The sequence below is a fragment of the Poecilia reticulata genome, chromosome 13, assembly GCF_904066995.2.
Source record: "Poecilia reticulata chromosome 13, P_reticulata-male-v2, whole genome shotgun sequence".
NCBI classification, from domain to species: domain Eukaryota; kingdom Metazoa; phylum Chordata; class Actinopteri; order Cyprinodontiformes; family Poeciliidae; genus Poecilia; species Poecilia reticulata.
This window is the reverse complement of record NC_088842.1, coordinates 30,062,581-30,088,718: the sequence shown is the minus strand read 5'-3', so window position 1 is coordinate 30,088,718 and position 26,138 is coordinate 30,062,581. Positions and strand designations below refer to the sequence as shown.

Sequence of the window (26,138 nt, the reverse complement as noted above, 5' to 3'; positions counted from 1 at the left end):
TCACTTCCTTCAAATATTAACACGGAAAAACTTTTATGTTTTGGATTTAAAAACTTAGGAACAAAAATTAAATGGTAACAAATTTTCTTGTAGATATCCAAACTTTATAAATTAGATTTTCTTTTAAAAAAAGTTTATGTAAAATTTGCAGCTCTAGACAAATTTTATTTAGCTCAGCTGAGGGAAAATCTTGCTCTTAAAATTATTTTAGATCTCTAAACTTTTTGTCCAAACGGGCCAAAACTGACCAATTTGAATTACTAATGGGCCACAAAATTCATTAAATAAAAAAATAAAAATTAGTTTTCACATTTTTCTTTATCTTCCTTTCTTTTTTTTTTCAAGAGTTGTTGCCCAACAATGAATACAACTTTTATTTATTAAAAAAACCTTTTATTTATACACCCCTTCCTTTGACTCTCAGAGGTAGTGCCCAACATTTGTTCTAAGACAAGAGTAACACTACGTCAACATTTTTATTCAGATTAAAATAAAAAGTAGTCCAAGTGATTATTCGAGTAGTAAAAAAGTGTAAGAACTGAGTAACTCATGAGATAATTTGGTTAATGTTTAAAAAGGATTTCATCAAACAGACATAAATATTAAGATATGAACATATTCTGGGTTGTGTTTAGTTTCGTCTTCATTCCTCACAGTGGATGAAGTATTCAGAAACTTACTCAAGTACAAAAGTACATTTTGCCAAAATGTTACTTCAGTAAATGCCCCGCCTCTCTCTTCAATCTAGATTTTTTACTGTAACATTGAGTACGGTTCTGTTAAAAAAACAAACGGCCAAAGAAATTCTTCTAATTCTGTAGGAAATCAACACAGTGAATAAGTCGAGTTATCTTAGCTCAAAGCCTCATTTTAGGGGGCACACAGCTTTAGTATCGAGGTTAATATGTGCTGAAATCGTGTGGACTCCGTGTTTAACGTGCGGACCGTGAATGCATCACCCATTATGACTCGAGCCAAGGCGGCATGGAGGCGGGCTGCTGCCGCTGCTGTTGGTGCGTTTGAGCTCCTCCTGTCCAAGCTGGGTTTTATTTTGAGGGTCGTAAAGTAACTCTACTCCAGCACAAAATATTTTTCTTCACTGAACTGACCTGTGGGAGAAAGAACCGAAGCTCTCTAGGAGGAGAAAACTTCCTCGTTTGACATCCGGTGGAGCGAAAAGCAGGTAAAGTTTAAGCTAACTCGACGTTACATCTGGAAATCTTTCCTCAGACCCACCGCTGCGTTAATTCAAACCGTTATTGTCACTTTTTTTTAATTTACCTACATCTGATTAACTGCTCAAACGTGTTTAATGACAAATATTGTTAGAAATGCAACTCGATTTTATTCAAAAATGATCTTAACGAGGCGTTTGACTAATAAAACATTATTTACATTTTGAGTTTCGTTTCCATCTCCTCCCTCCACTTCTTCCCACTTCAGCCCCTCAAAGTAAAACTGAAGTAAGTTTTTGATTATTGTCTGCCGTGGAAATCCTTTATTTAAATATATTTTTGATGGATTTGATTTCAATGCAACTTCGAATAGATGTGGTTGTGACCGGAAATGCAGGTTTAATGTTGAAAAAAAAACGTTTTTATTCAAACAATATGGCTTTTTTGGACAAAAGAAATATTCAGGGTGGCATAAAAATGAACAAGAAGGGGAAAAAAATGACATTTTTATATCCTAATTGCTCAAAATCCTGGAAAACCTATAAAAATACTAATTTTATTGGCTTTTATAGTAGATGTACTGATTTGTAGAGATTCATAAACCTCTGCTGATGATTTTACCCGCTGCCACAAATAAATGAAATACCTTTTTGATATTTCAACATCTTCTTCTGGTTGTTGTTATTCAGCTGTCATGGTGTCTTCATGAAACCACACCCATCATTTGCTCCTGTAGTTGCTCCATTGTTGAACCGCAGGGTGTTTTTGTTGATGTTGGTGAGGGAGAACAGCTCTAAGCTGGTGACTTTATGTTTACCTTTACATATTGAAAATGCATGAAATCTGAAGGTGGAGGCACTTTTTAATGCGAAACACAAACTTGGATAAAATCATTGTGTCAATCTGATGAGTCATTTTCCTGTCATGCTTGTTGTCAGGCTTTTTTATTTTTATTACTTTAATCTAATGCTTTTCTCTCCTGTTAGAACCTAATGTTTTAAAATAACTAGTCGTTGCTTTGTTTTGAATATTTTATTATTTTCTCATATGCAGCTCCCTCTATTAATACTTCTCTGTTATTCTGATTCCAGTTATACATTTCAGTAAATAGAGATTAAACTCTGCGTTACATAGATGTATGTAATTAACTTTTCTACCAAAGAAGTCAATGATATTGCTTTAATATCATGTGATACTGAAATTTCTTTCAGGAAAAGCATTTTTTACACGGGGTGCATCTCTAAAATGATCTAGAATGGTTGATTTATTTGCTAAAGTTAAACCCAATTTACCCAGTGGGGCTTTTTCTTGGACATTTTCATGATATTCTTCAGTTTTTTTGTCTTTATTAAAGCAATCTGAGAGTCAGAAGTTGTGTTACATGTTCTACAAATAATAGCCAGATTGACTCATTTCTTGGATAATTTGTTGGCTAGTTTAAAAATGTAAAATTAATCCAATCCAAAAGCAAACACAAAATGAGTACATGGCATCTTTTTTAAAACAATTAACACAAACAACAAAATGTCCCCCAAAAACATGATAGAACTGACTTTTCATGCAGACCTGTGAAGACACTGTTGCAGTAATCAATGCGACTATAGATCAACACATGTATGAGTTTCACTAGATCTTGTTGGGACATTAGTTCTTTAATACCAGCAATCTTCTTCAGGTGACAAAAGGCTGACTTTGTAACTGCCTTTATGTTTATTTGAAGGTTCAGGTCAGATACAAAACATTTTACTTTTTTGTATGTGGGTAGTGTCCAACATCCTTACCCACATATCCACTTATCCATCCGTTCCTCTACCTTCCCCTCCATCCATTCATCCTTTTAACAATCACTTCTCTTCTATCCAATTAGTGATTTCTGTAGGAAAGCCTTTCTCTGTTTCATTCACCATCATCTCCTGTTTATAGCCTGTAAGTGGCACTGATATAAATCGTGACTGAGTTTGTAGAGAATGTTTGTCATCCACTTATTTATTACTTTCCAGGTCTGTTTAAACTATTCTGAAATGTCCATCTGCAGAATATCCAGAGTAAACATGGATTTTCTAGAATAACAGATTTTGGTCGCTTGCAAACAAAAACTTCTTAAATTGATGTTTCATCTACGCATTATTATTGACTGAGCTGCACGTCTCTAAGCAAACATGTTTCCATCAAACTAATGTTTTTATGTCTGGTCTACAGTGTAGAAACTGTAGTGCTGTTTTTAAACGCTGACCTGTTTTGCTTTTTCACCTATTTCCTGTACAAAGGAAGCAGCTTTTAACGCATGTTGGGGTTTTTCTAATAAGTTTTTTTTAATGTCCTAAGACGGTGGTTCTTAACCTTTTTTGAGGTACCGAACCCCCCAGTTGCATATGCGCACACCACTAGAGGCAGTACCAACCCCGAAAAGATGCGACTAAGGAGCAGATTTAGACTATAGAATTTGGTAAAAACTGGGAGCTTTCCTGAAGTAATTAAAGACAAAAATTCAAATCCATGCTGAGAGTGGAGCTCCTTCAATCAGGGCTCCTCCGCAGCTCTGATTGGCTAAGCAATGTAACGTGATCCTCTGATTGGCTAAGCAATATAACATGATCCTCTGCAGCAAGTGATGGCAAAGTGGGGCGTCATCACGACTTTACACAAGTGTGTCTTTACCTCCGCGGCAGAGGCTCCGCCGAACCCCTGAGACCGACTCACCGAACCCCTGGGGTTCGATCGAACCCAGGTTAAGAACCACTGTCCTAAGAGATGTTACGGAAACTGAGCTAAACCAAATTCTCTTTCTGGACGTTTGAAGGGAAAATACTTTTTATTTGTCATCCATTCGTATGATGATGTGTTGCAGTCACACTTTAGAACTGGCCATGGTTGCACCAATGATGCTGTCTAATCTGTATTTTGAACGACATCATTAGCGCCTCTGATAAAGAAAGAATACTGCGTGACTGTTTGTCGACTTGCCCATAACTTTCTGTTTCGCTGACTCCAGGTTTCTCAAAAAAAAAAAATGTCTGGCTTGTTGTAAAATCTAAATCTCGGGTCATTTTCAGTTTGTGCAAGTTGAAGGTTGCCTGTCGGACCCTCTATCCAAGGCTACTGGTGTTCCTCAGGGTTCCAATTTAGGACCAACTCACTTTCAAATCCAACTCTTCATGCTGTTGGATTTATCTCCCATATCCATCTGTACGCTGATGATGCCACGCTGTACACTTCTATTTTACTTATTAAGTGTATGCAGTGCTTTTGGTCAGTGTGAATATGGTTGTGCATTTCTTGTTCTTCTTTTATGATATTCTTCTGTTTCTTGCTGTACAATGTTTTGATGTTTACTGAACAGGTTCTTGTTGAAAATAAGAATTTGTTGTCAATCAATTTACCTGGTAAAATAAAGGTCAAAGGAGACATAAGTTCAAAATTCACATTTCACACATTTTTGTTTTCTCATTTGGGTTTCTGCTGCTTCTAACAGTAGAAAACCACCCAGCTTCTTTTGCCATTAAGTAGGCCAGTCCCAATAAGCACTAAATAAATTAAATGCATGATAAATTAAAACGAGCCCAATAATTTACATTTGCATGATTTATCGTTTTTCTCTTTCTACCAAAAACTGGATGACAAAAGTCTTCAGTCTGGTGTTTTGGTCTCAACTAAACCTTTTTTTTTGAAGGACAATTTTGTTTACGGAGACTTCATAATTCAACTTATTTGTTGTTTCTGTTATTTTGTTTAATTATTTTGGATATTTAAAATGTCTTCCAGTTCCAGCGTTAAATGTTAGAATTATTTATTTTTTATCGTAGAGCATATGTTCGTCCATTGTTACGCCATTACCATTTTATTACTTGAAATATAGTGGTATTTAAATAACATTTCAAATTATACTGTTGTTTAAAATAAACAATACTATAATTTATCACAACAACTTCTTGGACAATTTATCGTCCAGGAAAAATTTGTTACCATGTCAGACCGCCTAGCAATAAATTAAGTTTTTTTTTTTTGGTGTTTGAAAAATGACCTGCTTCAAAAACCGGAATCAGCAGGCACTGTCCGTTACCTAGCAACCCCAGCAAAGCTCAGCCCATCACCTAGCAACCCCAGCAAAGCTCAACCCATCACCTAGCAACCCAAGCAGAGCTCCAGCATGTTTGCTTCCCATGAAAAAAGTTTTTTTTAAAGTAATTGTCATGTATAAACTAGTTTAGGGGCATATCGTTGCTGTTAATCCGTAACCACACATCATGTGAGTTTAAACCCAAGCTGCCCGCTTTCCTGGAGAAGTCTAAATAATTCCCCATGACCTGTTCTTCCCACCGAAACACAGAAGTCTCTTTATAACGATAAAAATGTTGGAGCTGGCGTTGTCGGAGGCCCCGTCTCAGACCTTGGGTTTCATTGTGTGCAGGGGGGATGGTGTCTGCGTACGAAGGCCAGTCTTTTGCTGCTCTGAGGAGGCGGTGCAGGCAGAATGGGACCCTGTTTGAAGACCCTCTGTTCCCGCCATCCGACCAGTCTCTCTTCTACCAGGGAAATCGCATTGGACACATTACCTGGAAAAGACCCAAGGTAAGGAAATGAGAAGCAAGGACATCCCTGGGAAGGGTTTCTGCTTTAAAGAAAAAAAACAAACGTTTGCTATCTCAACGCTTGAACAGTTACGGATTTTAATCTGAGAAATCTTTTGAAACAAGACGGAGAGAGAAAGTAGGCTGAAAAGGGGGTGGTGATCATGAATTAAGAGTGAAAATAAACAGAGGAGATATTGAATCGGCTGAACATGGAGAAGAATTTAAGGAATTTCTTTTATCCTTCCTGAAATCCAAACTGCAACGCGTAGAAGTCCTTTTTTGTAGTTTGTTTGATTTTTGCTCCACTCAACTCACTGAGATGTTTATCTGTAACATAAATAATATGCATACTGGAATTTAAAAACGTAAATGGACATTGTTGTATATAATCTTTTTAACTAAGGGGATAAGAGATGAGAAGGCTGCCTGAAATCAAACTCTGATCCAAAACTGTTCCTTCCTCAACTTATTTATCGCTTTAAAAGACACAAACATGTCCATAAATGACCGTCTCCTCTGAGTCTGGGTTCATTGAGTCATGTCACTGTAAAGCAGAACACCAAAAAGGTTTTTTATCTTATTGGAATATAATGAGCAGATAATATAGAACAGAAATAATTGTGGGCAATTTAGTTTGAAAAGGTTGTGCTCTTTTTAATAATACAAAGATCACAGACTGCAGCTTATCTGTCTAATATGGGTATTAAACTTCATTCTTTATACATGGAGGAGAAAACCACTCAAGACCAAAGAACAGGGTTGAAATTAATGATAATTTATTTTAATATTAAGGGTCAGTTTAATAAAACTATATAACACACAACTGAAAAAACTAGGGATGTAACGATGCTTAAAACCCAGAAGAGTCACGATATATTAAGTTCACAAGAAATGAGATGGAACTGATCTCAAGGAAACGTCAAATTTAAAGGTTTTTATTCTGCATTTTCATAGTTTTTGTGCCACAAACTCAACAAAATGGTCTCCTTCTAATATCTGTAAAAAATAAAAACTTAAAAAATAAAATAAATGAAGCCTAAAATATTTGACTATTATACTAAAATATTTAAATCAGCTTTTCAAACTCAGAAATTTCCATGTTTTGTTTCTAGAAAATTTCGGAATTACTTCTAGCAGATTTTCAGCTTTTCAAACTTTTTTATTTTTGCATCAGACAATACTTCAACTATCCTGAAATCTGCAGCACAATATCATTACCTGAACGACTTGCATTGCTTATGCATTGTTCATGCTTTATTTTTCACTTTGTGGCGTTATTAGTTCCTACTGGAAACCAAAATGGTGCCAAACGTGATTTAAGAGAAGCTGGAGCATCTTTGGTTAGAACGATGTCAGGCGAAACCGAGATCGCTGCAGCGAATTAGAGCAGGCAGCTCAGTGAGAAACTAGGGCTCAAACGATGGCGATTAATCACGATTAATCAATTATTGAAAGAATTGTTAACTAATTTAGTCATTAGCTTTCATATACTGACTAAAAAAAATGGGCATTTACTAAAAAACAAAACATATTCAGAGCTGTAACTGGGCCAAAACTCTACAAAATACATAAAATATACATTCTGCATTTAAGATGGAAAAGACCCTTTATTTGTACATCTGTTCTACTCGTCAAATTACCGCTTTAGCTTCACTAGGTACAAATTCACTAAAACAGTGCTATGTTTTTGCATTTTGGGCAATAAAATATTTATTTCTTTTACAATTGAAAATAAATATTTATTTTTAAATATATTATTTAAAAAATAATGTTTTTAAATGAAATAAAATGAAATATAAATATTATGTCTGTTTGCATGAAACAAACATGAAATATTTTTATTTCTAATATTGTATGTAAAAATCTGTCACAGGCTCCAAATATTTTTATCCGATTAATCATCATAATAATTGATAGAATATTGGTTTTACTACAGTAGTCATTAGTTTTAATACTGTGAGATTTTCTTACACCCTGGTAAACAGTCTGGGAATCGTCCTTCTCAGTTACAATGGGACGGGCCGAATTTGGCACCAGGAGCCACGTTTTTATCCTCAGAGGGGAATAAAACTAAACAAATGCAAAACACACTCAACAAACCAGGAAAAAATACAAACACTGAAGCTCTTTAATGTTAGCAGACTTTAATTTGTTGCCTCTATGAGTGATGTTTTGCATTTCTCATGATTATTTGTTTCCAGGAGCTCATGCTGCTGAAACAGGATTTTCCAGATTCAATTATTGCTCAATAATTTCCATAAATAGATTTATCTTATCTCTCCTGCTCAGTATCTTCACAATAAAAACACACGCCTGTTTAAAACGCCTCAAAAGGCAGCAGAGGAGATGATGTTTAATGTAAAGTGCAGCTTCCTGTGTCTTCCTCTCATTCTGGCTTGGTGGATTCAATGTTTGTCCTTTTTTAATTAATAGATATAGATTTAAAATTTTACCAGTAAAAACAACTACTGCTGGATGAAATGAGCACAGTTCAATGCTTTCACTGTCAATCATTTATAATTTGAGCAAATAAATAATTAAACTGGTGGCAAAGTGCAGCAGGAAATCAACATTATCGATTCTTTTATAGAGGGATGAGGTAAGGGAATACTGCTGCTCGCTTAACAGGATCTTTTCCTGCTGTGTTGAGTGAAGGAGTGTAAAAATGCAACTCAGAAACTTTTCCATATCCTGGAATGTGCTAACTTAAGAAAACCATTTTATTTCAGTAAAACATTACACACTGAGTCTGCAACTACCAATTATTTTAGCTATCAATTATTCTGATGAATAACTGGATAAAAGAAAAGAAAACCTTTTTTATACAATATTAGAAATACATGGGCTGCACAGTGGCGCAGTTGGTAGAGCTGTTGCCTTGCAGCAAGAAGGTTCTGGGTTCGATTCCCGGCCCCGGTCTTTCTGCATGGAGTTTGCATGTTCTCCCTGTGCATGCGTGGGTTTTCTCTGGGTACTCCGGTTTCCTCCCACAGTCCAAAAACATGACTGTCAGGTTAATTGGCCTCTCCAAATTGTCCCTGGGTGTGTGTGTGTGTGTGTGTGTGTGTGCATGGTTGTGTGTCTCTTTGTTGCCCTGCGACAGACTGGCGACCTGTCCAGGGTGACCCCGCCTCTCGCCCGAAACGTTAGCTGGAGACGCACCAGCAACCCTCCTGACCCCACTGAGGGACAAGGGTGCAAGAAAATGGATGGATGGATTAGAAATACATTAAACGATATCAATAAACAATTCAATTCCTTTTTTAAATAAGAAAAAACAAAGTTTTATAGCCTAAAATGCAAAACCAGGATTCCTCTAGCAACACTAACAAAGAATGCATCTGATTACTAAACCTACTGGGCCATTACTTCAATAATCGATTGATCTTGATTAGTCCTATTAATCATTTCAGTCTTTTTGCTTTGAGCACATCATCATGTGACGTTGAAAAAGCAGAACTCCCTTTCAGCCGCCAAACATCCAGCTGAACCAGTCTGAAACAGAGCAACCGTCTGCCTCGACTTGTTTTATTTAGTCAGGAAAGGGAAGGAAAACCTACAAACGATCTGCTCCAGTTGGAGTTTTTCACACATAAAAACAAATCACTTGATAAATAATAATTAGTAAAAAATGTGGAAGTTATTATTCATAATGAAGCGTTTTCCAACAGCTTTGCCCCATTTTAACCTGAATGAAGGAGTGACTCGTACCTCACAGGTGACGACATTTCTCTGGTTCTGGACTTTCTGAGAATCTCAAACTCTTCCAGGAATCTGAATTCAGGCTTCTGTTTCGGAAAAGTCTGAATCAATCGGAGAAATGCGCATTTGTCTTTAGATATTTTATTTAGAAAATCAGAGATCCGCGTGCGAGAGAAGTAAAGCAAGAACGAAGAAGGAGTAAGAAGTGAAACAATTCTCCTCATCAGTCACGTACACGGCGCCTCCACCCATCTCTCTCCTGTAGGGAGTTTATCTCAGTTTCTCCCATCTCTGGTTAATTAATTGGTACCGCTCTCCTAAATCAAACCCGGTTCAAGAGAGAAGGAAAGAGTAGAAAAAACGTTTTCACTGAAACCTCCGTTATCAGTTCCATAGGTATAACACTTGCTCTGAAACCTTCATTATCAATTCATTCTTCCCAGTAAATAAGCCAAAGTTTTATTTTCCAAGACACTTACAAAAGTATGAACCATGAACTCTTTAAGATGCTTGGTCATCTGAACTGTTTTTGGTTTTCTTTACAATTCTGACCATACATTTAAACGTTCCCTGCTGTTTGTCAGTGACATACCAGAGCCTGTTCCCACAGAGTTGGTGGTTTTGCTGGGTGTGTGCCAGTGGTTTATCCCAGCTCTGTTATTCAGCTGCTCTCCAGGTTCCCTGCCTCTGTCTCTCTTTGGCTTGTCTCTTAATTGAACAGCATATTTACTCTTTACTTATCTCTTAACGATTGACTTAGCCCTCTGGGTAACACCCTGTCATTCATTCTGCCCTCCAGTAGCAGGCTTAGATAAATGCACCACATAAAAACTACATGGTTCAGTTATTCACTTTAAATTAACTTAAAGAACAATTTCTCAGCTGTTTACCAAAAGAACAGGCTGAATGCTAATTGCATTTACACAGAGGTAAATTATACACAAGTATTGCTAATAAGTCTACTCAAGTACTGAGCAACTGATAAATTATCAGTAATTTAATATTGAAAAATTACATCATCAGACAGACCAAAATATAAAGTTAAGAGGAAATTTTGGTATTTTAAGGACAAACATTACAATAATTAATATAAGTAACAAACAACAACAAAATCAGGCAAAAGAAAATGTTTCTAATTCAGTTTCGTTCAATAAAAAACTTAAGAAACTAACAGAAACTGCAGGTGTGTGTCTGTGTCTGGTGAATGTTTGGTTAAAATAAGTTTGTTTTTCATTCAGTGGGTAGAAAATCCAGAAATTTTACTCAAGTAAGAGTAGAAATACTTCATAAATGTAACTAATCACTGATTATTTTCTCCTTGTAGGAGTTGAGCAGCAACCCTCACCTGTTTGTAGACGGGCTCAGCGCTCACGACTTGCACCAAGGCCAGCTGGGAAACTGCTGGTTTGTCGCTGCTTGTTCCAGTCTGGCTTCCAGAGAAGCACTCTGGCAAAAGGTAAGAGATCATCTAAACCGGGTGACAAACTCGAGGCCCGGGGGCCAAATCCAGCCCCGCCGTAGCTTTTTATGTGGCCCTCTGAATTCCATAAAGACGCGTAAACAGAGCCTTCAAGATGGCAGCTGTCCCATTAAATAGTTTATTTACATCTGCGTTTTCATTAAAATTGTGTGAAAAACTTTGTAGATATTCCACTAAAGTTCAGAAAAAAGAATTTTGCAATTCAGTTGTTAAATAAGAAACAGAATTAAAATCAGACGTGACTACATTTGTTTATAGAATTACATTAAAACCATGATCCTCCTTCCACTTCCTGTTGTCTTCTTTGTCGCTTCTGCCAGTAGTAACTTACTGTTTTTGATCATGTGACTCGTGTGATGTGAAAAGAAGTGTTTCAATTATATTGTTGCGAAAGCTGGAAAACGACTCATTCTTGCACAAAAACATATTGAAAAATGTGAGTTTTTTTCTAAATTGTCATGTTTCCATTAAGTGAATTTAAATCTGCTAAATCACATGAAAATGCATCGAGTGCAACCAAAGCAGTTTTTATCTGCATGCTGCCAAATTATCAATCACTCAATCCAGTTGTTTATAATTTTGTGATCCTGAAAACTGATGTAAAATCAACAGATCCACGCACTTTTTCGCTTTAATGCACACATGTGAATCTATTGCAATTTTTCTGCAAAAATGGTAAAAAAAAGAAAAGAAAATTGGGTTTGAGTGATGCTAACTCCCACCTGCAGGTGGCAGTATTTCTGACTTCTGCTACACTGCTGCCATACTAAACATCTTGCATAAATAAGGCAAAATTTCTTGCAAAGATTTCTAAATTAGAGCCACAAAATCACTGATTTTGATTGCAAAAATTCACAAAAACAATTGCAAAATTCACTTCAAGAACATTTATGATCTTATTCAGCCCAAAGTAAAAATGTGTTTGACACCACTAGTCGAGATGGTGCACACGTTTCAGATTCGAAAAATACAATAAATATGAAGAAAATGAACAAACAAAATGCTAAAAATGTTAATTATTTTTTATAATAATTAACAGCAGAGGAGAGGTTTGCTGTTTAACAAAACGGTATTTTAGTTTAATAAGAAATAAACCTGTTATTCTCAGTTTAGAGGTTAGGTGTGAAAAATGCTAAAAGTTCAACTAATTTGTTATTTTCCTTTGAGTTTTGCTGCTTTACGCAGGAGTATCTTACTTTAGTAATGAATATGCAGTTATGCTGCCTGGAGAAGTCAGTCAGAGTTGGTAAACGGTTTCTGTTTGCTTTGTGGGTCACACCTCTTTAGCTATCATGCTGATTTCAGCCCAGCTGAACTTCAGTGTGTAGCCAACAGATGACCTGCTGACCTTTTGTGTTCGTACTTTGTCTGTAACATACATGCATGTTAGATTTATCCAATCAGCATGCTTTTTATTTTAGTGTGAATCTTGTCATTTGTGTTATCAAATTAATTTGATTAACTCTTAAGCTCATGACACAAACTCTGCTGCAGATATTTATTTAGATGTTGACTCCTAAAGATAAGCATTTTTAAAAAGCTGGAGTGAAATGTTTCTTGTTTTTTTGTAGATGAAACGTTGTTGAAATGCCATGTTCTGGACTGTTTATCCGTCTCGTTTGCATGGTAATCTACATTTTATTTCTGTGTGCACGCTTTTCACAGTTCTTTTGCACTACTTGTTAGGCATTTATGTTATGTATGCCAGAGCTTCAAATCGTATATTAACTCACTTATTAGTATCAGTAATGAATGGAGATGGTGATCAGTGCCATTAAGATTTTACCAAAAAGGTTTGTTGAAAAATCCTTAAAATACTGAATAAAAATCCAACAAACTTCTCAACAAGTAGCATCGATCATCCACAAGGTGGCACCGATAACTGTCTAAAAAACCTGCTCCCTGATTTTTCATTTAATAACTTAAGTCTTTTTTATACTATATTAGAAATGCATTTAAATGTGGATATAAACAAAGAATTCAGTTCATTTTTTAATTAAGAAAATAAACATTTTAGTGCCTAAAATCTAATAAGATTTAACCAGATGAAGCTAAAACTCAAACTTGAGTTTTGGGTAAAACATATTTACAGACAAACTGTTTTTATCTTATTTGAAAAATATGTTTTTTTTTATGCTTTTGGCTTAATTATTACTCTGAGTGTGCTGTTCGTTCAGCTTGTCCTTTAAGTCTTTGTACTCCAGTTAATGATTAATCGATTACTACATTAGTTGACGATTATTTCAATAATCACGATTAATCGTTTCAGCCCGAATAAAGTTCACATTTATAATTACATTATTGATCATATATTCATACCTCTCCCGACCCCACTAAGGGACAAGGGTGTAAGAAGATGGATGGATGGATGGATGGATGGATGGATGGATGGATGGATGGATCATATATTCATGTCAGCTGGATAAATAAATTATTCCTACTGATTTTGGAACCCTGGGTTTGGTTTTCTGCAGATACTTTTTTATATTTTTAGGCTTTTTGTTTCGTTTTTGTCTCTGGTGAGTAAGGAGCTTAGCTGATTACAAAAAGTATAAATACTTTTATCATTCTCAAAGACACAAAAGTACTTGTGGATATTTTCTATCCCAAACGGATTTGATCTGTTTTCTTCCTCTCAGTGTTTCAGGTCAGCCATGTTGAGGTTTTTGGAAGCTTTAAACATAAATAAAGTTTGTGGGACGTGCTTTGGGTCCGGCCTTTGTGGATTGTGCGTTTCCGCTGTGTTTTCTCCGCTGCTCCCTCGTCTGTCTCAAAGGTCCTCTGTACCTCTCAGTTTTCCATCAGCCTAAAGGAAACTGAACTCGTTCCTGGTGTCGGTCTGTCTCTGTGGGCCTGGCAGTTGTCTAGACACCCTGCATGGTTCCGAAACAAACATGGTTCCAGTGTGAGGAGGGCAAGTTAGATGACCAGTTTCAACACTATATGTAGTATTTCCAAAAGTATTTTTTTCATTTTTACATTCAGTATGTTTATTTAGGCCAGAGCTCTTCAGCCTAGGGGTTGTAGAGATATTGCATGTAGATTGTGAGCTTTTTGATTAATTGTTGTGTTTTTTTTAAGAAATGTTATTGCCTAAAATGAAACAATAGCATTTGTTTAGTGAATGCTTGATCATCGGCAACTAAAATATACTTCTAACATCAACATGTGAAAAGCTCAGCTCTTAAAGGGGCAGTATTATTTAAAATATATTAATATTTTTTGCATCAAAACACACCCGGAGTGTTGCCTTGATTCTTTCATGTGTGTTTGAGAAACCCATGGCAACCATTCAGCTGTGCAAAACGTTTGGGTGGATCTAGTGCCGCCTTCGAGACGCAGCTCCTCCCCCACTCAGCAGCAATTGGCAAACACCTGGTGGAACTGGGAATCTGCTGAGCTCATTATCGGCACTGCTTCTCAGTGCAACGCTGGTTAAAAACGTTGTTAAAGGGTTAATAGAGGAGCCATGTTGTTATGACGTCCTGAAGGTGGAGTTTCAGAAAGAGCTGGAGTTTTTAAAGAGACAAAGGCCCAATTTCAAGTTGTTAAATTACAAAGTAAAATTTCTTTCAAGTCACATTTGATATGATTGGGGTTTTTTTTAGGTTTTGTTGGCTCTAGTGGCCTTTATTTGAAAGTAGTTTGACAGGAAACAGGGTAGTGAGAGAGAGGGAAGATGAGCGGCAAATGTCGCCAGGCCAGGAATCGAACCTGCGACCACTGCCACGAGGACTAAGGCCTCAATACTTGGGTTGTGCTTTTCCCCTGCGCCAGTACAGAACAACCAATATATGAGTTTTATAACAACTGAGGGTAACAGTTACTTGACTGTGCTGTGAAATAGCACTATGTGCTTGGAAAATGCAAATACTGTCTCTTTAACATCAAAACAGTGAAATCTGTCGATTGTTTTTTGGAGCAACTGACTTGTATTTGGATATAGGAGCTTTTCTTCACAAAATCTGAACCAGAACTAAAACTGCTGCTTGAGAAAGTCAGAGGTTTTCTCAGCATGTGGTTCTTTCAGCAAATGGCATTTTTAAAGTCTGAATACTCCAGTAATCTATTACTAAATTAGTTGACAAGTATTTCAGTAATTGATGAATCACGATTAATTGTTTCAGCCCTAATAATATTTCTGTTACATGAGCATAATAAACCAGCCTTGCCATCTGAAGCATTTAAGTTTCTGCCAGCCTTTGATTCATCATCGTTTCTCTACATTTCATGATTTATTTCTTGTTTAGTTTTCGCCGTAGTGGTTTCTGCCTAAACTCCGTCCCACTGGATCTTGTTGGTGTTTGGATGGTTTGCTTTCAGTGGAAAAGTTAAACATTACCACACAGAAAGAAAATAAAAAGCTTTTAAGCAAAGAAAATCTAAGATAACGTTTCGTCTTTTCACATCTCTGGCGGTTTTAGGCAGAAAGTTATGGAGACAGAAAAACCAACAGCGTTTAAAGGTTTGGGAACACTTTATTGGCACAACACAGGCTGTGGGATACAGAGGAAAATCTCTTCTATAAATATGAGAAATAAATGTTTTTATTTCCTAAAGTTGTACTGTTTAGATCCAAATTTAAATGCATCATGAAACGAATACAAGTCATTTTCTGTATCAGGATAATTTAGCTGGAGGATTTTATGTTACAAAATAAATACACCAGTTATCTTTGCACATTTTTATTAAAATCAATATTTAAGAATTATTGATTTAAAACACGCTCCTATCTTGCTGAAAATTACTTGTAAGTTTTGTCCTAATTAAAATGTGCTAAGATATTTGAAATAAAAACTAAACAAAAGTACTTGGTAAGATTTTGTGCGTTTGCAGTTCAGCTCAACTAAATGTAATCAGAAATGTAGACTAAAGGAAAAAACAAAGAGTTTTTATAAATCAGGTTTTGTGTTTGTTCCCTGCCAGTGAAAACAAATGGCTTTCAGAGATTGATTTTGCTCCATTGATCTGTTTGCTGTCAGGTCAGTGTGCATGCATTGTGGTTATCTGAGGTTTCATTCACTGCTGTTTCACTGAATAACATAAAGAAAAAACTTTAACTTCTGACTATTTACAATAATTGGATGAAAGTGAGAAATGAAGTGATTTCATCAGGCATAATTTTTTTTTAAGCTCGTTGTTTATTTTATTGTCAGTTGTAAGTGGAGGGGGTGTAAAAGCATGCAACAGGACCAGTTTCTTAGAAAAAAATGTTTTTGTTCGTTTTTAACTTCGTCCACTTAGGCCTTCTTTTAGTGTTGTAGTTCGACCGCCATCCAGCAGAGGGCGCCGCTGGTCATTCATAAGTGGAGCCGTTGAGACAGAATAAAAGATGGCGGTGGCGACATCTCAAAACGGTGATGACAGACGGTCCAAACAGAATCCAATGTGGGATGGAAGATGCACTTTTAAAAGGTTCTGTTTAAAAATATAAACACTCAACAAACTCCGTAACGTATTGCCTTAATAGCGCTCATTCAGACGAGCATTGTAACGTGATAAAAAAAAAAACCATGGCGGCAATTAGAAAGGTAGAGTTTGTCGTGAGCGAAGTTTTATATCAAATTGATTCATGCAAAATACTTTAAGTGTGGAAATGACTAAAATAAATCGGTAGCGGTAGTTAAAGACATGCAGACAAAGATTTAAAAACGTTTAGTGGGTTTGAGGGGGAAAATTTATGCTGCAATCTAAACGCATTCTCTACCAGGAGGGTTACTTCTCGGTTATAAACTCAATGGTGCAGTCGAGGTTTCCTGCTGTGGACCCGTCCTTGTACGCGAACAGGAAATACATGACCTTCCTCACTTTCGCCAGCTCCGCGATCCTTTCCCCGAACTCCTGCATGTCGGCCTCCAGACACTTCAGCGGCGAGTCCTCCGGGTCCTCGGCGTTTCTCCAGAACGTCCCGATCGGTTCCAGGAGCTGACGGGTCATCAGGTTGGTGAGGTCCGGGGTCCAGTGCTGGGAGATGCCGGTGATGGTGACTCGGCCGTGGCCCGAGAGGGAGAAGTACCAGCGGGAGAAGTTGAGCTCCTGGACGGGGAAGTCGAGGCGATGCACGGCCTCGTGGGGGAGCAGCAGCCGCTCGCCGTCCTGACGCTTCTGCCCGGTTTTCTGCAGAGATGAGACGCGACGACGCATCATCTGCAGCGATGGACATGAGCAAGAAATGGGAAAAATTCACATAAGTCTTTGCAACATTTTAAAAAGTGATTACGCTTTAAAAACACAAGATCTTACCAAGTATTTTTGTCTCGGTTCTTGTAAAAAATATCTTATTCCTGAAATAGGACAAAACTAGCTTACAAGCAAGATATAGGAGCTTGTTTTAAGTTAATAATTCCTTAATATTGATAATAATAATAAAAAACAGTTCTACTGGCAAATTTCTTCTACGAGTAAAATAGTCTGCCATTGCAAGTAGAACTTTTTATATCGATATTAAGGAATTATTGACTCAAAACCAGCTCTTTTATCTTGCTGAAGAGTTCATTGTAAATTAATTTTTGAAAAAAAATTCTTGATAAGATTTTATGTTTTTGCAGTGTATCAGGGAAAACTCTTGGTACACAAACAGTTGCATCAAAAGAAAATAAAAAAATATATATTTTTGTTTGCAAAATAAATGTTTTGCAAACATGTCAGTCGCCTCTAAAGATGATATTTTTGAGTAATTGCGTCTGATTTCCTGAATCTGTGAGAAAGTGAGAACCTCACCTCCGTCAGATCGGTGTCTTCCTTAAACTCAAGCACCAACTTCTCAGAGGAAGATTTATCCGCGTCCATGTCCGCCTTCGATCGTATTCCCAGGTTCAGGAGAGGGAAGATGCCAGCCTGTGTGGAGGGATGCAGTGATGGACGCAGCTGAGTTTTCCCCTCCCTCCTCCTCTTTTCATAGACTCGTTCTGCTCCTCCCTCAAACTGTTTCCATCACGCTGGACCAGTTTCTCTCTCTGGCCCCCCTCCTCATCCCGCCTCATCCTGCCCACAGGGAAGTTCGGTTGGGACATATCGACTGTCATGAATGGATGGAGAAGAGTAGCAGGACATGAGATCGACCCAAAAGCATTATTGTACCGACTGTATCCCAGTCCCTCAGTTAAATTTAGAAAAGCACAATTTTCCTCTCAGACTTCTTTGAACTTTTAACTAGAAGTGATCAAATCTTCCTAGAAATCAGATTCTCTGAAAGCTGTGGGTATTTTTTTTATTATTTAATGTTTTTTTTTAAGGTGTTAACTTGGTGAGTGATGTTTGAAGATGCTAGGCAACTGAGGCGCTGATGACGTCCAAAAGGGAACGCTGAGAGTTTCCTGAGGGATTCTGGGAGCGCCGCTCGTCTCGGCTCGGTGGATCAGGTGTTTATTTTTAGCCGCCACCTCACTCAGGTTGGAGTTGCATCAACGTTGACGTGATGTCAGCGGGGACGCGGCGCAAGATGCGGAAGATCGGTATTCCCTCGGTGGAAAAACTCTGAAGAGTCGGTTTTTACTAGAGGCGGATAGAGTAACTAAAAATTATACCCAAGTAAGAGCAGCACTACTTCAACATATTTTTACTCAAGGAGAAATAGAAAGTAGCCGTCCAAGAAATTACTGAAGAGTAAAATATTTGGGAAAAAGTTTACTGAAGTACCGAGTAACTAATCAAATTATCAATCAGTTAATATTTAAAAATCACATCATCAGACGGGCCACAATGTAAAGTTAAGTGGAAGTTTTGGTATTTTAAGGACAAAAATGGCAATAATTCATATAAATGACAAAATCAGGCAAAAGAAAAATGTTTCCAAATCATTTTTTTTTTTTTTTTTTTCAATAAAAACTTACGAAACTTTAACTAAAACTGCAGGCTTGTCTCTGTGTCTGGTGAAGTTTTGGTTAAAACATGTTTGTTTCTCATTCAGTGGATAGAAAATACTTCATAATAAAATTACTGAAAAGTTAAAAGTACAGCAGAGTAAAATGACTCCTTAAAGTAAATTATAAAATAATAGTTACTCAAGTGATTGTAACTGGTTGCTACCAACTCTGGTTTTTACAAAGAAAAAAAAACATCCATCCGTCTAAATGCTTCAGCTGGGAGATTAATTAGTTTTATCAATTAAAAGATTTTTTTGTTTTTTAAAGATTTAATTTGAGAAAAATCTATTTTTTTTTCAACCAATGCTCTTCTTTTGTTTCCATATTTCAGAGTGACGTCAGCAAAACTACAACACTAAAATACGGTCTCTAATCGGATGTTATTAGTTAATCTATTGGAACTAATCTAATAAACCATTAATGATAAGTCGATTAATTGTGTGCATCTCCAGAACTCGATGATATTTATTTATTTATTTATTTATTTATTCATTCATTTATTTATTCTCCTCTTTTTCAGGTGATTCCGGACTGGAAGGATCAGGAATGGAACGAAGAGAAACCAGAAACGTACGCCGGGATCTTCCACTTCCAGTTCTGGCGGTTCGGCCAGTGGGTGGACGTGGTGATCGATGACCGGTTGCCAACGGCGAACGGAGAGCTGGTGTACTGCCACTCCAACGACAGGAACGAGTTCTGGAGCGCGCTGGTGGAGAAAGCCTACGCCAAGTGAGCCTTTGGTTATTTTTTAGTTTGCTTTTTCGACGTCTTTGTCCTCTTTCATCTTCGTCTGACTTTTCTTCTTCGTGCTTCTTTTATGACCTGTCGCCTAGCAACTGTGACGGCGCTAAAGACAGGCTGATAAAAAATAAAGATAAGATTAAAAAATAAAGATTAAGATCTTGCTTGGCCTTTTTTTTTAGCATTTACTGGATTCTTTTTAATTGATCAAAAATGAATTCATTAAATTGGTTAGGGCTGCAACTAAAGATTATTTTAGGAATCGTTTATTCTATTCTGACAAACGGATAAAATCGGATATATTCTGCCAATTTTTCATTGAACCATTTAAGCTTTTTATACAATATTAGAAATACATTATAATATGCAAATAAACAAATAATTCCACTCTTTAAAAAGGAAAGTAAGCATTTTATTACCTAAAATACAGTAACATGCCATTCCTTTGGTGAACCTTTGATCATCTGATGCATCTGCAGCTACAAAATATATATTTTTGATTAAATGATTAATAATTGGATTACAAAAGGTGGTTAATAGAAGATTTTATTTACAATATTTGGACTTGGGAAAGCTGAAACTATGCAACTTGTTGATTCTGGTTAGAAAATATTTACAAACAAAAGTGTTTTTATCTGTAACGTTGATGTTTTTTGTACAGTTTTGCTAAAATACTATTTTAAATGCATTATTCAACATTTATTTTTGAGTCTATATACTAGAGTTAATGATTTATCGATTACTGAATTAGTTGACGATTATTTCTGTAATTGATTAATCAGAACGAATCCGATTATTCAGATAAATCGATTCACGTTTTAGTTTCTTCCCTGTTTGTGTGTTTGAGGTTGTGTGGATGCTACGAGGCTCTGGACGGGGGCAACACGGCCGACGCCCTGGTGGATTTCACCGGCGGCGTCTCTGAGCCGATGGATTTGACGGAGGACGGGATCAAAGACGAAGAGGAGAAACGCACCAATCTGTTCGACAGAGTCCTGAAGGTTCACGACAGAGGAGGCCTCATCAGCTGCTCCATCCGGGTGAGAAAGAGACGAAGGAAACCCGCAACGTCTGAAACGATTTAGGAAACTGAAAACGGCTGGTTGTCGCTCCAGGCGGTTTCTGCAGCAGACATGGAGGCCAAGCTCGCCTGCGGCCTGGTGAAGGGCCACGCGTACGCGGTGACAGACGTCCGCAGAGTGAGGCTCGGCCACGGCCTGCTGGCCTTCTTCAAGTCGGATAAACTGGGCATGATCCGCATGAGGAACCCCTGGGGCCAGAGGGAGTGGAACGGGCCCTGGAGCGACAGGTCAGCAAACGTACCACCACTCCATCAAAAATCAGTAAAAATACTGAACATTTTCATATTTATGTGAAGATGTGAAGTTAGAATCTTGTTAAAAAATGAGAAATAATGTCTATTTGTAGACGAACACTGCAAAAACACAAAAACTTGCTGAGTAACTTTTGTCTTAACTTCTGGTGCAAATATCTGAGTACGCTTGAAATAAGACAAAACTAACTTACAAGCAACTTTTCTGCAAGATATAGGAGCTTGTTTTAGGACAATAATTTCTTGATATTGATTAAAAAACATTTGTTACGTTGGCAGATTATTTAACTTGTAACAAGACATTTTTTCCCGTGTTGTAAATTAAATAATCTGCCAGTGAACCTAGAACTTTTTCATCAATATCAAGAAATTATTGACCTAAACCAAGCTCCTATGTCTTGCTGAAAAGTTACTTGTTAGTTAGTAATAAATTATATTCTATAATAGTGAATTAAAACTGAATTATAGTTAATTTGTATTGTTTTCATCTCCAATCTTCTGTCGCGTGTGAAAACTTGGATTTTGTCGAGCACATTAAATAACTGCAGCTGTTCTATGGATGTTTTCATTGGACATGGCGTCACAGATAAATATTTAAGTGACCCTTGTACACATGAGTTTTGCTGTTTTTCAGCTCTGAAGAGTGGAAGCGGGTCAGTAAGAGCGAGAGGGAGAAGATGGGCCTCACTGTGCAGGATGACGGCGAGTTCTGGTGAGCTTCAGCGCAACGCCGCCCCCTGCTGGCCACGCAAGGCTACAGCATCTCTGCCTCCAAGCTTGGCTGCAGCTAACGATTGCTTTAGTAACAGATTATTCTGACAATTAATCAGATGAAAATTAAGCCCTTTTCATGCAATATTAGAAACACCTTATAATATGCAAATGAAGAAATAATTAAAAAAAAATTTTAAATAAGAAAATAAACTTTTTATTGCATAAAATGCAACATTTCTTTAGTGAACGCTTCATCATTTTTAGCAAAGGAATTTTAACCAGGTGAAGCTAAAATTGTTAATTATATATTTTTTAAATTGCACATTTTGTACATTTTAATGTAACTTTTTCTGCAATATTAGAACTAAATTAAAATATTCAAATAAACAAATACTTCAGTTCCTATTTTAAATAAGAAAATTAATGTGTTATTGGCTAAAATGCAGTAATATAGTATTCCTTAAGTAAATTTGAACCAGACTAAAATATATTTACAGGCAAAGGTGATTTTATTTTATATGTAAAATGTAGATACATATATTTTGTAGAGTTTTGGATTAATTATTGCTCTGTATATGTTATTTTTTTCAAATGTCCTTTTTTTCAGTCTATATCTTCAAATTGGTGATTAATCGATTACTAAATTAGTTGATTATTTCAACTGATTTATCACAATTAATCTAATAAATTTTTTTCAGCCCTTCTTTGATGTTGTTGACAGTTTATTTCAACTTAAACTCTTTCTTTCCTCCTTTTATTCTTTCTTTCCTCTCATCTCTTCCATCTCCTAATTTCTTCGTTTTTGTCCTCAGGATGTCGTTTGATGACTTCCTCGCTAACTTCACCGACCTCATCCTCTGCCGTCTCATCAACACATCCCATCTGAGTTTATATAAGACCTGGGAGGAGGCCGTGATGCGGGGCTCTTGGCGTCGCCATGACGACCCACTTCGCAACCGTGCCGGAGGCTGCAGCAACAACAAGCTGTCCTTCCTTCAGAACCCGCAGGTGTTCTTTGGTTTCACACAGCGATGTTAGGCTGCGCTGACACAGCAGCTCCTCATGCTCAGATCCTCAGGCTGAAATATGATGATGATTCTTTTATATAGCTTTTGCTTGGTCATTCATATTATTCAACTAATTATTTTTTTCTGAAATCCGATATGTTTTCCCCTTTTTTTGTGCCGAGATCTTTTTATTTTATTTTTTAAATTTATTTTATTTATTTTTTGCATGGTCATTCATACTGTCGAATTAAGAGTTTGTTGAAATCCCTTTTTTTTTTCATTTATGCTACTCAATTGTTTTGTTTTGTTTTTTTCCCTCAGCTGGAATCCAGTATTTTACGTGTGTGTTTTCGTTCAGACTATTAATCAAACTTGACTGCGGTGATTCAGAACCAGGAGCGGCGGCATTGTGATGCGACTCTTCAGTGACTCAGACTTTTTTCATAATTTCATAATTATAATCTTTAGCGATTCTTTACGTCCATATTTACCGTTTCTGGTTTCTTTTGGTGCAAAATCATAATGTTTCATGTTAATGCCGTAAAAGTCCAATAAAATGCGACGCGACCGTTCAGACTGTAGACACTTTGAAAACAATGAGATACAAATTAGTTCCAACTATGAAGTGGCACTGATTAGATTTTTGGGGGGTGAAAAGATCAGAATTGGTTCGTTCAGGCATCTGTAAAAAAGTCTGATTTTGGTCGTATTTACCTGCTGTGTCTTCTTCTGCTGTTTGACTCAGTGCGTCTTCATTTTGTGTTGCAGTACGTGTTTGACGTGAAGAAGCCGAAAGATGAGATACTGATCTGTCTGCAGCAAAAGGACCGCAAAACCGCTCTGAGAGAAGAACGAGGGGAAAACCTGCCGATCGGCTTTGAAATCCAGAAGGTAGTAAAGAAACATCTGTAGAACGAGCGCCGTGACTGCAGCGTTGGTAAAACTACACCTCACCTGTGGACAGGTGGAGCTGAACAGGAAGTACCGTATGCATGTTGCGCAGCAGAAGGCTGGAGGAAGCATCTTCATCAACTCCAGGTCTGTGTTTCTGCGCATCATGCTGAATGAGGGCCGATACGTCGTCATCCCCACGACCTTTGACCCCGGCCTGGAAGGAGAGTTTCTGCTGCGCGTCTTCGCCGACGTTCCCACCAACTGCAAGTATGATGCAAACCCGAGTTCCTGCAACTTCTGTTCAACTTAACTGTGGTTCAAAATGAAATCCAACCACAGTTCAAATGTGGTTTGAACTGTGGTTGGATTTCAAATTTGAAATTTGAAATTTCATTTCAAATTTCATTGAAACTGCGGAATTTCAGTGGAATTCCGCCCGTTACCTAGCAACCCCAGTGGAATTCTGCCCGTTACCTAGCAACCCCTGTGGAATTCTGCCCGTTACCTAGCAACCCCTGTGGAATTCTGCCCGTTACCTAGCAACCCCAGTGGAATTCTGCCCATTACCTAGCAACTCCAGTGGAATTCTGCCCGTTACCTAGCAACCCCAGTGGAATTCCGCCCGTTACCGAGCATTCTGCCTTATTTTCTCTGTCCTGCAGGGAGTTGACTCTAGATGAGCCGCCTCAGACCTGCTGGTCCGGGTTGTGTGGTTACCCGTCTCTGGTCACTCAGGTCCACGTGCTACAAGCTAACGGTTTGGCAGCACAAGACTCAGACGGAGGTATTTTCTATGTTTATTTTTTTATTATTTTAAATTGTTCATTTTAAATTTTGAAATTAAAATATTGTTGCACAATTTTCTTTTTTTTTTTCATGTCATTAATCAGAAAAAGCAGCAAAACCCTAATAAAACTTTTTGTCTCTCCAGGCTCAGATCCCTATGTGATCATCCGCTGTGAAGGAGAGAAAGTTCGCTCTTCAGTTTATGAAAACACCTGCAGCCCCGTCTTCAACACCAAAGGACTCTTCTACAGGAAGAAAGCCAACCGACCAATCAGCATCGAGGTTTGAGTCGCTCTCTTTTAAAACGTTTAATCCTGACCACGATGTTGACCTCCTCTCTGTTTCTCTCTGTTTTCTCAGGTTTACAACCACAACATCATTAAGGACGGTTTCCTAGGCCGCGTGTCGGTGCCGGCCGAGCAGGGAAAGGTCCAGAAGACGCTTCACCTGAAGGAGAAAGACGACGGCAACGACCTTTCTGGGACCATCAGCCTGGTAGTGGAGACCAGCTCAGTGCTCACCAGCATCTGAAACCAAAACTTTTTACGTTTACGTCTTTTCTTTCTTTTTTTAATAAAATCCCTTCAGTATGAACTCAATGTTTGCCAATCAAAACACCAAATAAATCATCTGGGTTTATCACCACTTACTTAAAAATGAACTTTTATCGTTTCCACATATTAAAGTATGAAGGAATATTTGGGACATGCTAAGAAAAAAGAAAACATAGTCATAAAATTACAAGAATAAAGTCATAATTTTATTAGTGGAAAGTTGTGTTATGAGAATGAACTCATAATATTACAATAACATTTGTAATATTACAACTTTATTCTCATTGTAATTCTTGTATTATTACTCTATTCTCATATTTGTAGGACTTTATTCTCGTAAGATTGACTTTTTCTTGTATTATGAGTTTTTCATATTTGTTTGTCTTATACAAATTTATTCTTTTTTCTTTTTTTTCTTAGCCTGTCCCTAATACTCAGTGGTACGTTTCCACATTCTGCCTTCTGCTTTTATTTCTTACCTTTTATGGTGTTTTTCTATATGTGGCACTTTATATTATGAAGGTTTATTTAGTTCTCATTTATAGATTTAATTAAAAAACATAATGCATAACTATTAACTTAAGTCCTTGTCTGTTTTTATTACAAACATTTAGAAATTTATTATAACGAACTTATTCCAGAAAGGTCAGAGGTCAGGTGTGACTTTGTTGGGTGTTTACACTTCTGCCATTAGGGGGCGCTGTGTCTGATAGTTGCCTACTAGCATGATGCTGTGTTTTTTTTTTAAACAGTGCCAACTTTTACAACCGGAGTTAATTTAAAGAAATGAACGTCGGATCGGGTTAAACGCGCCTGTCTTTGTTTCCGGTGGTTTACGTGTCACTGCTGCCATTTCTGTGTTTAAAGTGGATTTAAAAATGAGTTTAACTGACGGCTGAAACTTTTACCTGTGAAAACTAAACGGACCAACAACACAACGCTTAAATCTTTGAGAAGTGACCTGAGCATGAATTATTTCATCTTCTCTGCTTCATTTTTATTGATCTATAATATCATCATGTAAAGCCTTTTGTCTATTTGTACATGTAAGATAAATTTATTAAACTTTTCCAGTCAACGATGATCAGAGTTTAAGTATCTTTTTGACATTAAAAAATATATATATATATTTGCAGTAAGTTGTGTAATTTGTGTTCATCAAGATGTTTTTTAAGGATTTGAAATTAAAATGACCTGCAGTGGGGATTCAGGAAAAAAAAGTAAATTTCCACCAAACTAAAAATTTGAGATTGTTTTTAGAATTTTTTTTTTTTTGGAAGTTAAAAAACTTAAGTTCTTTTCTAGAAAATTTCGGA

General features: G+C 37.0%; 2 protein-coding genes across 2 annotated transcripts; one reads left to right on the top strand and one right to left on the bottom strand.

Moving 5' to 3' along the window:
• Window positions 1-960: 960 nt before the first annotated feature.
• On the top strand, window positions 961-25,906 carry capn5a (calpain 5a). Its single transcript, XM_008426480.3, has 13 exons — window positions 961-1,183; window positions 5,584-5,744; window positions 10,773-10,904; window positions 19,314-19,522; window positions 20,382-20,574; window positions 20,650-20,843; window positions 21,502-21,579; window positions 22,394-22,589; window positions 23,357-23,479; window positions 23,553-23,749; window positions 24,145-24,266; window positions 24,414-24,550; window positions 24,629-25,906. The coding sequence occupies exons 2-13, from the start codon at window positions 5,589-5,591 to the stop codon at window positions 24,797-24,799; spliced, it is 1,908 nt and encodes a 635-aa protein (XP_008424702.1). The 5' UTR covers window positions 961-1,183; window positions 5,584-5,588; the 3' UTR covers window positions 24,800-25,906.
• Window positions 16,557-17,735, bottom strand: ompa (olfactory marker protein a). Its single transcript, XM_008426479.3, has 2 exons — window positions 17,649-17,735; window positions 16,557-17,075 (listed from the first exon to the last, which is right to left on the bottom strand). Exons 1-2 carry the CDS (start codon window positions 17,715-17,717, stop codon window positions 16,644-16,646), a joined length of 501 nt encoding a protein of 166 aa, XP_008424701.1. The 5' UTR covers window positions 17,718-17,735; the 3' UTR covers window positions 16,557-16,643.
• Window positions 25,907-26,138: the final 232 nt, after the last annotated feature.

What these genes read in the sequence shown, in the direction of transcription:
- ompa (XM_008426479.3), bottom strand. Translation starts at nt 17,717, where the DNA reads ATGGACGCGGATAAATCTTCCTCTGAGAAGTTGGTGCTTGAGTTTAAG. An exon ending in AAGACACCGATCTGACGGAG is followed by an intron (nt 17,076 to 17,648) that starts GTGAGGTTCTCA and finishes CCATCGCTGCAG; the next exon opens with ATGATGCGTCGTCGCGTCTC.
- capn5a (XM_008426480.3), top strand. Translation starts at nt 5,589, where the DNA reads ATGGTGTCTGCGTACGAAGGCCAGTCTTTTGCTGCTCTGAGGAGGCGG. An exon ending in GAGAAGCACTCTGGCAAAAG is followed by an intron (nt 10,905 to 19,313) that starts GTAAGAGATCAT and finishes CCTCTTTTTCAG; the next exon opens with GTGATTCCGGACTGGAAGGA. An exon ending in CCTTCCTTCAGAACCCGCAG is followed by an intron (nt 22,590 to 23,356) that starts GTGTTCTTTGGT and finishes TTTGTGTTGCAG; the next exon opens with TACGTGTTTGACGTGAAGAA.